Source organism: Myotis myotis, unplaced genomic scaffold (assembly GCF_014108235.1).
Source record: "Myotis myotis isolate mMyoMyo1 unplaced genomic scaffold, mMyoMyo1.p scaffold_m19_p_11, whole genome shotgun sequence".
In the NCBI taxonomy this organism is placed as follows: domain Eukaryota; kingdom Metazoa; phylum Chordata; class Mammalia; order Chiroptera; family Vespertilionidae; genus Myotis; species Myotis myotis.
Genome location: NW_023416315.1, coordinates 12,160,701 through 12,173,446, shown reverse-complemented (window position 1 = coordinate 12,173,446; position 12,746 = coordinate 12,160,701). Strand labels below are relative to the sequence as shown.

Below are 12,746 nucleotides of genomic sequence, written 5' to 3'. Positions count from 1 at the left end.
AAATGTGTGTTCTTGGCAACTGAAATTGTGAGAATGATAGGAATTCATCTAATAAAAGTACCTTTTCTCTATGGAAACTGACTGTGGGTTTTTTTTTTCCAGATTTGAAACAAATTTGTGTTCATGAAGAATGACTGCATACAAACCACAATATGTCAAGAAAGAAAAAAGATCCAATAGAACTGTTTCATTCTGGGCAGCTGGTAAAAGTCTCCGCCCCAATGGTTCGATATTCAAAGTAAGTATTGTTAAATGGTGATTTCCTTTTTATGCTCTTACTTTTTAAAGGTAAGGCCACCTCACCACATGTCATCTTCCAACACTTAGCTTTTGGATCATGATCAAGGCTTGAGTCCTGGTGTTACCACTTGCCTAATATGTGTGTAGCACTGAGTAAACAGTTAACCTCTCCAAGCTCCTACTGGCTGGTATTGCTCAGTTGGTTGAGCGTCCTCCCATGCACCCAGAGGTTGCTGGTTCGATTCCAGTCAGGACACATGCTCAGGCTTCGGGCTTGACCCCCAGTAGGAGGCATGCAGGAGGCAGCCAATGTTGCTCCCTCTTATCCATGTTTCTCTCTCCCTTTCTCTGTCAATAAAAAACATTTTTTAAAAACAATAGTGCTTATAACTCCTACCTATAATGATATAATGGATAGTAAATAAATATAAGCGTTTCTGCACAGGTTTTTGTATGAACAGAAGTTTTTATTTATCTAGGACAAATCCCCAGGACTACAATTGCTGGGTCATATGGTATTTATATGTTTAGTTACTTTAAGAAACTGCCAAACTTTCCTAGAGTGGCTATATTGTTTTATGCTCCCACCAACAATGTATGAGGGATCTGGTTTCTCCTCCTCCTCACCAACTTTTCATAATGTCACTGTTTTATTATTTTAGCCACTAGAAGCCCATTGCACGAAGATTCGCGCAATAGGCCTTCCTTCCCCTGGCTGCTGGCACCGGTTTTCCTCCGGCATCCAGTACCCGGGCCTTTGGTCCAGCTGCAGTGGAGAATCCAAGCCTCAAGGCTAGGCTTCTCCGCTGCGGCCACAGCGAGGCTTGGCTTCAGTCTTCAGTCTTCACTCTGCACCTGTGTATGCAAATTAACCGCCATCTTTGTTGGGTTAATTTGCATAGTCTCTCTGATTGGCTGGTGGGCGTAATGTAGTGACACCAATTTGCATGTTTCTCTTTTATTAGTGTAGATTCTCAGAGGTTTGCAGTGATATCTCATTGTGGTTTTGATTTCCACTTCCTGTGTGGCTGATGACATTGAACGTCTTTTCATGTGCTTACTTGCCATTTGTACATTATTGAAGAAATGTTTCTTTATGTCTTTTGCTAATATTCTAATTGGATTGTTTACTTTTTTATTATTGAGTTGTTATTTTTAATTTTCCAATTGTGATAAAATACAAACTTAAAATTTGTCATTTTAAACATTTTTAAGTGTATGGTTCAATTCAGAATAAGTAAACTCACATTGTTGTACATCAATCTCTTTTCATCTTACAAAACTGAAATTCTATACCCATTAAACAATAAATTCCACATTCAGTTTCCCCAGCTTCTGGCAACCACCATTCTTTCTCCCTTTATGAATTTGACTAGTCTATATATATCATATAAGTGGAATCATACCATATTTGTCTTTTTGAGACTAGCTTATTTCACTTAGCATAATATCAAGGTTCATGCATGTTGTAGCATCCTATATAATAAAAGCCTAATATGCTAATCGGCCATTCAACCAATCAAAGTGTAATATGCTAATGATATGCTAAGGCCACTCAACTGATCGCTATGTCATGCACTGACCACTAAGGGGGCAGACGCTCCGACTGGTAGGTTAGCTTGCTGCTGGAGTCCGGCCAATGGGGACTGAGCAAGACAGGCCAGACATGCCCTGGACCCCTCCTGTGGTCCCTCCCCAGCTGGCCAACCTCCCGTGTCCCTCCCTGGTCCCGATCATGCACCGGTGGGGTCCCTCAGCCTGGCCTGCACTCTCTCGCAATCCAGGACCCCTGGAGGAATGTCAGAGAACCGGTTTTGGCCTGATCCCGCAGGCCAGCCCGAGGGACCCCACTGGTGCATGAATGCACCAGACCTCTAGTATATCAGAATTTCCTTTTTAAGGCTGACTGACATTTCATTGTACATATATATCACATTTTGTTTATTCATTTATTAATTGGTGACCACTTGATTGCTTCCATCTTTTGGCTATTGGGAATAATGCTGCTATCAACATGGATATGTAAATATCTCTTTGAGAACCTGCTTTCATTTATTTTGGGCATATGCCCAGAAGTGGAATTGTGGCATCATATGATAATTCCATTTTTGGTTTTTTGAGAAAACTCCTTATTGTTTTTCATAGCATCTATACCATTATACATTCCTGTCTGCCATGCACAAGAGTTCTGATTTCTCAACATCCTCACCAACACTTGTTTCTGTTTGCCTTTTGTTTTGTTTTATTTTTTAGAATAGTTTATTGATTTTTAGAGTGAAAGGAAGGGAGAGGGGGATGAAGAGAGAGAAACATCGATGTGAGAGTGCACCATGGATCACTGCCTCCTTCACGCGCCCTGCCATAGATCAAACCCCCAACCAAGGCATGTGCCCTTGACTCGAAATTGAACTGTCAACCTCCTGGTGCATGGGACGACACCCAACCAAGTGAGCCACACTAACCAAGGCATTTATTTGTTTGTTGTTATAGCCATCCTAATGGATGTAAAGCACTATCCACTGTGGTTTTGATTTGTATTTCTGTGGCGATGTTGAGCTTCTTTTCATGTGCTTTTAGCTATTTGTGTATCTTCTCTGGAGAAATGTTTTTTCAAGTCCTTTGCCCATTTTTGAATCAGGTTGTTTGTTCTTTTGTTGTTGAGTTTTTGTTTACTACTGAGTTTTGAGAGTTCTCTATGTATTCTAGATACTACTCATCAGATTTATGGTTTGCAAATATCTTCTCCCAGTGTACAGCTTATCTTTTCATCCTCTTAATGAACTCTCTTTTGCAGAGCAAAAGATTTTTTTAATAATTAAGTCTAATTTATCAGTTTCTTTCTTCTGTAAATTGTGCTTTTGGTGTGAAGTGTAAGAAATCTTCGTGTAGCTCTGGATTTTACAGATTTTCTCCTATTTTTTTCTCTAAAAGTCTTATAGCTTTATGTTTTACACTTAAGTCCATGATCAATTTTGAGTTATTTTTTTGTAAGTGTGAGGCTTAGGTTAAGGTTTTTTTTGTTTTGTTTTGTTTTTGTTTTTTTACTGTAGATGTCTAATTACTTCAGCACCATTTATTGAAAAGGCTATTTTCCACTATTGAATTACTTTTGCATTTTGTCAAAAATTCATTGGGAGTGTTTGTATGGCTCTTTATCTGGATTCTTTGTTCTGTTCCATTAATCTATGTGTCTATTCCTCCAACAATACCATACTATAGCTAGCTATATAATTAATCTTAAAATCAGGTAGACTGAGTCTTCCACTTTATTTTTCTTTTTCAAAATTGTTTAGCTATTCTAGGTCATTTGCTGTCCTAAGTAAATTTTATGATGATGTTGTCTATATATACAAAATATCTAGTTGAATTTTCACAAGAATGACATTAAATATTCATATCAACTTTGAGAGAATCGAATTCCTTACTATGCTAAGTCACCCAACTCATGAACACAATATGTCAAGATTTACTTAGATCTTATTTGATTTCTTTCATCACTTTTGTGTAGTTTTCAGCATATGAGTTCTGTATGTGTCTTGTTAGATTTACACCCATTTATTTCTCTCTTTTTGAGTGATTGTAAATAGTATTATACTTTTAATTTTGGTGTTCATGTGTTAATTGCTTGTATATAGATATAAAATTGATTTCGTATGTTAATCTTATATCCTGTAACTTGAACTCACTTTTTGTTCTAGGAGCGTTTTTTGATAAGTTCTCTGGGATTATCTATGTAAACAATTATGCCATCTGCAAATAGGGACAGTTTTCTTTCTTCCTTTCTATCATATGCCTTTGATCATGTCTTCTTACAGTGACTCGAAGTTCCAGCACTGTGTTGAATAAGAATGATGAAAGCAGACATCTTTGTCTTGTTCTTAATCTAGGGGGAAAGTAATCTATCTTTTGCCTGTTAGTATAATGTTAGCTGTAGGACTTTTTGTGGGTGCTCTTTATCAAGTTGAGAAAGATCTCCTATTTTACTGAGAGTTCTTTTTATGAATGAGTATTATTTTGTCAAATGCTTTCTCTGCACTGATTAATATCATGATTTTTTTTCTTTAGCCTATTAAGTGGTAGTTTACATTGATTCTGAGTATTGAACCTTCTGTTTTAACTGTTGTTTTTCTGACACCACTATAGCAGGGGAAAGATGAGGCACCACCTCATTACAATCAGGTGGAGGTAGAAGTCCAGGTTCCCCATTTGGTCTCCTTAGACACGCTGAGGGCAAAGGGCTCCTCATTACTGCTGAGCAGCGGGGAGAGTTCCAGGTGTGCATGGAGTGGGTGACCTGGTAGCTCCTGGGCAGTGAGGAAAGTCCTGGTTCTGCTCTAAGCATGCTCTGATACTACTCCCTGTGGGGCGGGAGGAGGAAGTCCAGACTCCCCATGAGGTCCCCACTGATACCACTGAAGGCACCTTGTTACTTGCCAGCAAGGATTCAAGTCCCAGCTACCTACCTGGCCTTTTCTGATACTACCTTGGCGGGGTGTTGGAGAACCTTGTCATAGCCTTGGAAAGGTAGAAACCTAGGCTCCCCACTCAACCTTTGTGGAGGGGAAACCACAGTTGTTTGTTCTTGGTGTTTGGCTGGAGTTTAGCTGCTATTGTGTACAGTTTTCTGTCTGGCGAAGCTGACCCTTTCCTGGCTGTTTGGCTAGGGAGAGCAGACTTGTTGAGGCTCTTTTGTTTGCCTATGTTGGTATTTCCAAGTTGCCAGCTTCTTCAGCTCCAAGTCTGGGATATTTGAGGTAAAAAGAAAACCCAAGAAACTCACCATTGTTATTCCTCAGGTCCTGAGGTCACTAGCCTGTCTGTTTTCTTCTCTTCACCTTTGAGAAATTTTCTTTTTTTCTTTTTTTTTTATATATATAAAATCCAGGGTTTTTAGTTATACTAAGCAGGAAGTACAGGGGAAAGTACATCTCCATCTTCCAATACATAGACCTTTCCTCTAATAAATATTTAATAGTTAACTAAATGGAACTTGGGAGTACATATGATTGGGGTGATTTCTAAACGTCTAATTACAGTTTTATCCCTTTACAGGTTAGCTTTTAGAACACTCGTAAGAAAGTACAATTGTGATCTGTGCTACACACCAATGATAGTGGCTGCTGATTTTGTCAGATCTGAAAAAGCCAGAGACAGTGAATTTACCACAAACCAAGGTATGTGAAATTCAGAGTTTGTTGACTTGGTAAAACTTAAAAATCCCAATTCAGAGATTTTATTTTTGAATCTTTTAGTATTTAATGTTTTTTAATAAGTCTTTGTAAAACACATTTTTACTGAGTGTCTTCAAACTGGATGGTATACAAAATACTAAGCCTTCCTTAGGGCCCACATTCTCTCACCTAGACTATTAGATTAGATTCCTCTCTCACCGCCCCCACTCTTGTCCCAATCTAAACTATCCCCCAAACAACCCAAAGTGACCTTTCTAAAATGTAAACTTGATCACTTCTCTTAGACCTCTTTTTGCCTAAAGCAGTGATTCTCAGAGTGTGATTCCCCAGACCAGCAAGACAAGCTGCATCTGGAAACTTGTTAGAAATGAAAATTCACTGCCCCCACTCCAGGCCTACTGAATCAGAAACACTAAGCCTTCCGGATGATTCTAAGCTTGCTAAACATTGAGAACCACTGGCCCAAAGAGTAAAATTCTAGCACCTGTGAATAATATGTAACATTCTTCATGATCTAGCCTCTGAATACATCCTCAGCTTTCTTTATCTTCCATTAGTTTTTCTCCAGAGCCCACTGACTTTATTACTTAAGTTATTTTAAGGCCCATGCTCTATTCTCTCACACTTCTCTACCTAGAATCTCCTTCTCAGCCATGCCTATCCCTTATATCCCTGTTTCTCTGGCAAACAACAGTTTATGCTTCTTAATCTAGCTCTGGAATTTCGTGGCTAAGGTACTTTCCTAATCACCCTCCACTCGTATTATTTCTTTGAAGCACAGTCTTTAAATGTTGCACTGAATCCTACTGTGTTATACTTTCCTCTTTGAATACCTGTGTCTCCTCCTGGACTGTGGGCTCCCTGAGACCTGGAACTGTTTCTTACTGATTCATATCCTCAGTTTCTAGTGCAGTGTTGAAAATATATTAGAACCATAAGAAAATGTTAAACTGAAATTCTATAACTCTCTTGAGTTACAAAGGGGAAAGCACCCTACATCCTCAGGAAAAGGCAAATTTTCTGATCCCAGGATAATACTGTAAATTAGTGAAACTAGGGCAGCCGTGGGCAAACTACGGCCCGCGGGCCGGATCCGGCCTGTTTGAAATGACTAAAACTAAAAAAAAAAAAAAGACCCTACCCTTTTATGTAACGATGTTTACTTTGAATTTATATTAGTTCACACAAACACTCCATCCATGCTTTTGTTCCGGCCCTCCGGTCCAGTTTAAGAACCCATTGTGGCCCTTGAGTCAAAAAGTTTGCCCACCCCTGAACTAGGATGATACCCACAAATCTGCATTTTTGGCAAACATCCAGTAAATCTCAAACAGGTAGTCCTCAAAAAGTCTTTAGAAAAATTAAAATACATCTATCCAGAGTTTTAACACTAACCCAAAGATGAAAAAAAAAATTGTCCTTTAAAACCTAGGAAAGTTCTGATGTATTTGGCTGTATTAAAATTTAAACTTTCATATGTAAGAAAATAGCACAAATATACTCAAAAAACAAACTAAAATTGGGAAAATGTTTATGATATTTTATATTTATGCTAGAGCTAATTTCATTGTTTTATAAAAAATTTAATAATGAAAAGGAATAACTAAAAGAAAAATTGTGCATATAAAAATGTACAAAGAATATGGAAAGCCCAGAAAGAAAAATATACACTATTGGATATATAACATAGGATAAGTTATAAGAAAACAAGAATTTAATCCATATTGGTATGTACCTATGTTGGTTTTGGAGCTCAATTCCTTCATTCTGCTCCACTAGGCTAACTGTTGGGTGCAAGCCCCTCTGCCAGGCTGGACCTCCTTGAATGCCAGGTATTCAATGACAGAGAAGCCATGAGAAGTTGTGGGTATATAAGAGAGTCTTTATTGTGGGAGCCAGTGGTTAAGTAGCCATTGCTAACAAGGAACCACTAAACAACACAGTTCTTCAAAGCAAAGTCCCATACAGTAGCCATGCCCCAGCTAGGTAACAGTACATCTTTCCCACACAGCAGCAGCAGCCTCTGTACCTACAGCCATTATCTGAGCAGCCACATGCTGCCTGCTGGTCATTAACATTTTATACTATTTACACAAAAGAAGCTTCTTGCCAAATAGTGACCTCAGTCTTTTGGGTCATAGAAGGGCACACTTGTGCAGTGTACATACAGATTACTGTGGCCTTGCTCTTGCACCTGTGTATAGCATCGTAGCCTTGAACACTTGATGAAGATTCCCAAACTCAGAATGGCCTTGAACGTCCGGTGTACTCTGAATAGGCCCTCCACACTCTAATTGACCTTGAGCGTCTGAATAGGGTCCCCACAGTTGGTAAATTGTTTTGAAAGAAATTTTTGTAATGTCTATCAAATGTTAGATGCTTGTCCAAAAGTTACACACCTAGGAATTTACCCTCTGAATGCACTCACAAAAGCATGTGAGAGTATCCTCATCACATTGTTTGCAATAGCCACAAACGAAAAACAATCTAGAAGTACACTATGTGGTTCGTCTATATACAGTGGAATATGCCACTGAAAAGAAAATAAGTCTAAGTACAGCTCCCAGACACATCAGGTTAAAAAAAAAAGCATTGTAGCAATGTACATAGAATGTTCACATTGGTTAAAAATTTACAGGTACACATAAAATTGTTCTGGAATAATGCATGGTCATGATTTATGGGGGGCCCTTGTCTGTGGGCCTCTCATAGTGGACCCATGCCAGAGGAAGTTGCAGCCTCAAACCATTGCCCAGCCTCCTTACCCTTGGGCTGTGAGCACTGAAGGGGGCTGTATAGTATAAAAAAAAAAAATGTTCTGGAATACAGTAACTAATTCTCACCTTTGGAAAGGGGTCTGTCTGTCAACAGTATTGTACTTTTCATTTTATCAAACCTTACACTTGAATTTGAGCTAAATGTGAATTGCTTTTTATTTAAAATGTTTAAAATTATTTTAATGCTCCCTTGTTTGGACAGATACTTCTTAGGCTAAAAATAGTTATTTTATATTGGTATCTCATGTGTGTATGTGTGTTTTTGTGAATTTTAATGTTGACCTATTTGTTTTATCAGGTGATTGCCCATTGATTGTTCAGTTTGCTGCTAATGATGCAAGACTTTTATCTGATGCTGCTCGTATAGTCTGTCCTTATGCGAATGGAATAGACATTAACTGTGGTTGCCCTCAGAGGTAAAGCTCAAAAGAAGTTGGAAGAATTTTCAAAAAGATTAGAAAAAACTATGTGAACATGGTAAACTATCTTTCTAGTTTTCCAATAATTAAAAAGTAAAGAAAATAGAGTTAAAGCACTTGGGCTCTAACTAAGAAAAAAAATAAGGAAAGATTATTTAGGAACATACACACAGAGATATTTTCTGATGGCTAAAACAATGTATAGACCCTTGACAGCTGTTTTATCTTACCTCACCACTAGAATTTTTTAAAGTATGGATCTGCCTTGAACCTCATCCATAAGTAGCTATATGAGATACTGATGTTTATAGCAAATTCTAAAATGTATTTTTACTGTCATGTCAGACATATGTGCTCTAGAAACTATGGTTCTATAATTTGGGAGCTTACCACTTATTTTCTCCTAATTAATTTTCTTTATAAGAATACCTTCTTGCCGAAACTGGTTTGGCTCAGTGGATAGAGCGTCGGCCTGTGGACTGAAAGGTCCCAGGTTCGATTCCGGTCAAGGGCATGTACCTGGGTTGCGGGCACATCCCCAGTGGGGGATGTGCAGGAGGCGGCTGGTCGATGTTTCTCTCTCATCGATGTTTCTGACTCTCTATCTCTCTCTCTTCCTCTCTGTAAAAAATCAATAAAATATACTAAAAAAAAAAAAAAAAAAAGAATACCTTCTTATAATTACCTTTCTTTCCCCTATACCACAATTATTTGGTTGGTTCTAAATAACTGTGTATTTGTAGGATGTACTTAATTTGACACTATCCCTATGTTTCTGACACTACTAGATTATCTGACAATAATTCAAAATGTGTCCAAATAATAAAATCAAGGTTTTAAATACAGCATAATCCAAATCAGATTAGACATATTTGTATGCTCATTAGGAGAGTTAAATAAGCTATTTAGTGGTGTTGGAATGCTATAAGCCAAACATCTCTCTACTATTAAGACTAATAAAACCTCTTATGTATAATAAACATCAAATTTGGAATTTAAAAAATCTGAAATAATTGAAATTAATTACAAGTACTTAAATCTGTTTTGGTTGAATGGATAGTAATTTAATTTTCTGACTTGCCAATGAAAACCATTTCCTAAGTACTTTTTGATCTGGGAACCTGTTTTCCTCATCTTAAATTGGTCCACTTAGAAATGTTGGGTCTATGAATTGTAAAAATCTGATTCCATTCAAGATTGCTAGATAGAGAAATAGTAGATGCACTTACAGTGCCTTTAGAAATGTATCTTCTTTTTCAACTACAGTTTATTTGTTGTTGTGTTTGCTTCATAAAGATGGGCAATGGCTGACGGTTATGGAGCTTGCTTAATAAATAAGCCAGAGCTTGTTCAAGATATGGTGAAACAAGTAAGAAATCAAGTGGAAAATCCCAGATTTTCAGTATCTATTAAAATAAGGTAAAAATATTTTAATCTGTTGACAGATAGTTCTTTACTTAGGAAATAAAAGAATATTCCTTCTGTTTGGGGCTGCAGGGTTGTCTTTCTATCCTTAACTTGTAGGTGGTGTATAGAAATGTTGAAACAAGATATTTAGTAAATGGATATATACAGTATTTTTTTATATAAATATATATATAATCCAGAGCAACTTCCTCTTTGTATTGTTTAACAGAAATGAAAACATCCCTTTATTATTAAAAACTTTTATCCAAGCCTGGCCAGTGTGGCTCAGTTGGTTGAGCGCCATCGCATGCACCAGGAGGTCACCAGTTAAGTTCCTGGTCAGGGACTTGCTCAGGTTTCAGGCTTGATTCCCGGTGTGGGGCATGCAGGAGGCAGCTGATTGATGTTTCTCTCTCATCAATGTTTCTATCTCTCTCTCCCTTTTTTTGAAATCAATTTTGTAAAAAAAATTTAAAACTTTCCTCAAAAAGAAACCTTTAACTTTTTCTATGGACTACTTAACTAATGCTAAGATACAATCCTGGTACCAAGAGTAGAAAATAGGAATGGTATTTGCACTAAAATTTCACAATGAAAATAAAATAAACCAGGAATCAGTTTTTTGGTGATAGGTTAAAAACATATTTTAAGATAAATGAGTATTATATTCTCCCACTTGAGGAATAGGCATACACAAGCAAATATTAGGATAGCATCTTTCAATTCATGTGTGTAGTATTTGGCTGACATTTTCAGTGTCGAAAGCCAAAGGGGAGGAGCGCTAGGTAAGATAAAACTTGTCATCTTATTGTTGCCAATAGTGAAATAGCTACATTTGAAATCTTAAATTGGAACTGATCCCTGAGCAAAAAAATACCCTTACTGATAGTGGCGTATAGTGATAATATGATGTAGAAAAATTACATAATGTTTTATATGAAATATTATTTAGTTATTAATTTTAGCTTTGATTTGTGCTATAAAAAGATGGCTATAATTTTGAAATTATAGGATCCATGATGACCTTGCAAGAACTGTGGATCTTTGTCGAAAGGCTGAAGCAACGGGAGTTTCCTGGATTACAGTCCATGGAAGAACTGTTGAAGAAAGACATCAGCCAGTTCACTATGAAGCCATTAAAATAATTAAGGAAAATATGTCTATACCTGTTATTGCTAATGGAGACATCAGAAGCTTAAAAGAAGCAGAAAAAGTGTGCCATATTACTGGGACAGATGGTAAGAAAGAAGTACTTGAATTTTTGTCTTTTAACTAGCAAAAAAAATGGGGGTGAGAGAATAATGTTAATGTTTTCATTATTTTTCTTTAAATTGGAACTATATTTTTCTCTTGTGTTGGTTAAAGCTAAGCAATTTATTAAAATGATGCTTAGAAACAGTAGATTAGTTGAGGTAAAGTCATTCTTGTTACTGCCACCATCATATCCAGTGAAAGACTAGTTAAGAATCTTACAAATAGCCTATTAGTAAAATAGAACACCTAGACTAGAACTGAGAGTGAACGAACACAAGAGTAGTCAAAGGAACCAAAAGAACCCCAGCCTTCTATGCAGTTTCATTATCCCCTTAAATTACTGGCAGACCAAACCCTGTGATACCTACTGCTAGGTGGGAGAATGCAGATAAAACTTAACTTCAAGCAAGCCCAATTTATGACAATTTGGATTTACCCTTAACAGAAAGCCTAAAGATTAATTGCTTAATGTAGAAGTCTTAATAAAATAAAAAATATCTGTAACTACCTTTAAACTTATAGAAACTTTAAAAAATTGTATTATAATTAAATTATACAGACTAATATCAGGGTATTGTGAAACCTTGTAATATACTTTATTTTTTAATATTCTCTGTTTGAGTGTGACCTTGTAACTATGAGTTCTTAATATGTGGATAAATGTTCTATGCTTTAATTTGCAGGTGTGATGGTTGCAAGAGGACTCTTAGCAAACCCAGCCATGTTTGCTGGATATGAGGAAACCCCCCTGAAATGTATCTGGGATTGGGTTGACCTTGCTCTTGAACTTGGAACTCCGTATATGTGTTTCCATCAACATTTAATGTACATGATGGAAAAGATAACTTCAAGGCAAGAAAAAAGAGTATTTAATGCTTTGTCAAGCACATCAGCAGTCTTAGATTACCTTATGGACCATTATGGGATGTGATTGAACTTCCTAAATTGTTTTAATATGTACTTTAAAGGAATTGTGTTTTTAACATTTTTAAATAAATTTTTTTATTTTAATACTAAAAGTATGACTCAGTATCTGTAAGTCAACATGAAGTATGTTTTTAATAAGGAAAAGTGCAGAGAAATGACAAAACAAATGCCAACCTCTGTAAAATGAAAAGGAACAAGACATTCGTATAGAATGCATTCAGGGCTTAGATTAAAAGTTCAAATTGAAAAATCAAAGTGTACTTACTGAGATTTATATGTATGGTCACTTATTTAATGTCTAATTATGGGTGTACACTGGAAACTAATGCAATATTGTGTATCAACTGTAACTGAAAATTTTAAAAATGATAATAAATACATAACATTTTAAAATACAAGTATAATGTAACCCTGGGAAATGGTCATAGGAAGAAAATACCCATGCCTACATTGTTTCCCTTTCCTGTCAGTCTGCAAGCACCCTAAAGTTGATTGCCTCTTCCCAGCCCGTGGACAAGCGCAGTAAAACA

The 12,746-nt window shown here is 36.7% G+C and overlaps 1 protein-coding gene and 1 non-coding gene across 2 annotated transcripts; both read left to right on the top strand.

Annotated features, from left to right (window-relative positions):
* The first annotated feature begins 102 nt into the window (after window positions 1-102).
* DUS4L (dihydrouridine synthase 4 like) lies at window positions 103-12,308 on the top strand. The gene is given in 7 exon segments (XM_036327535.1): window positions 103-160; window positions 163-238; window positions 5,293-5,414; window positions 8,508-8,625; window positions 9,925-10,047; window positions 11,047-11,273; window positions 11,973-12,308. Coding segments are annotated over 7 exon segments (951 nt in total). The 5' UTR covers window positions 103-123; the 3' UTR covers window positions 12,221-12,308.
* Window positions 8,098-8,233, top strand: LOC118666677. Its single transcript, XR_004971027.1, has one exon. It is a non-coding gene; the product is annotated as a small nucleolar RNA SNORA42/SNORA80 family (small nucleolar RNA).
* Window positions 12,309-12,746: the final 438 nt, after the last annotated feature.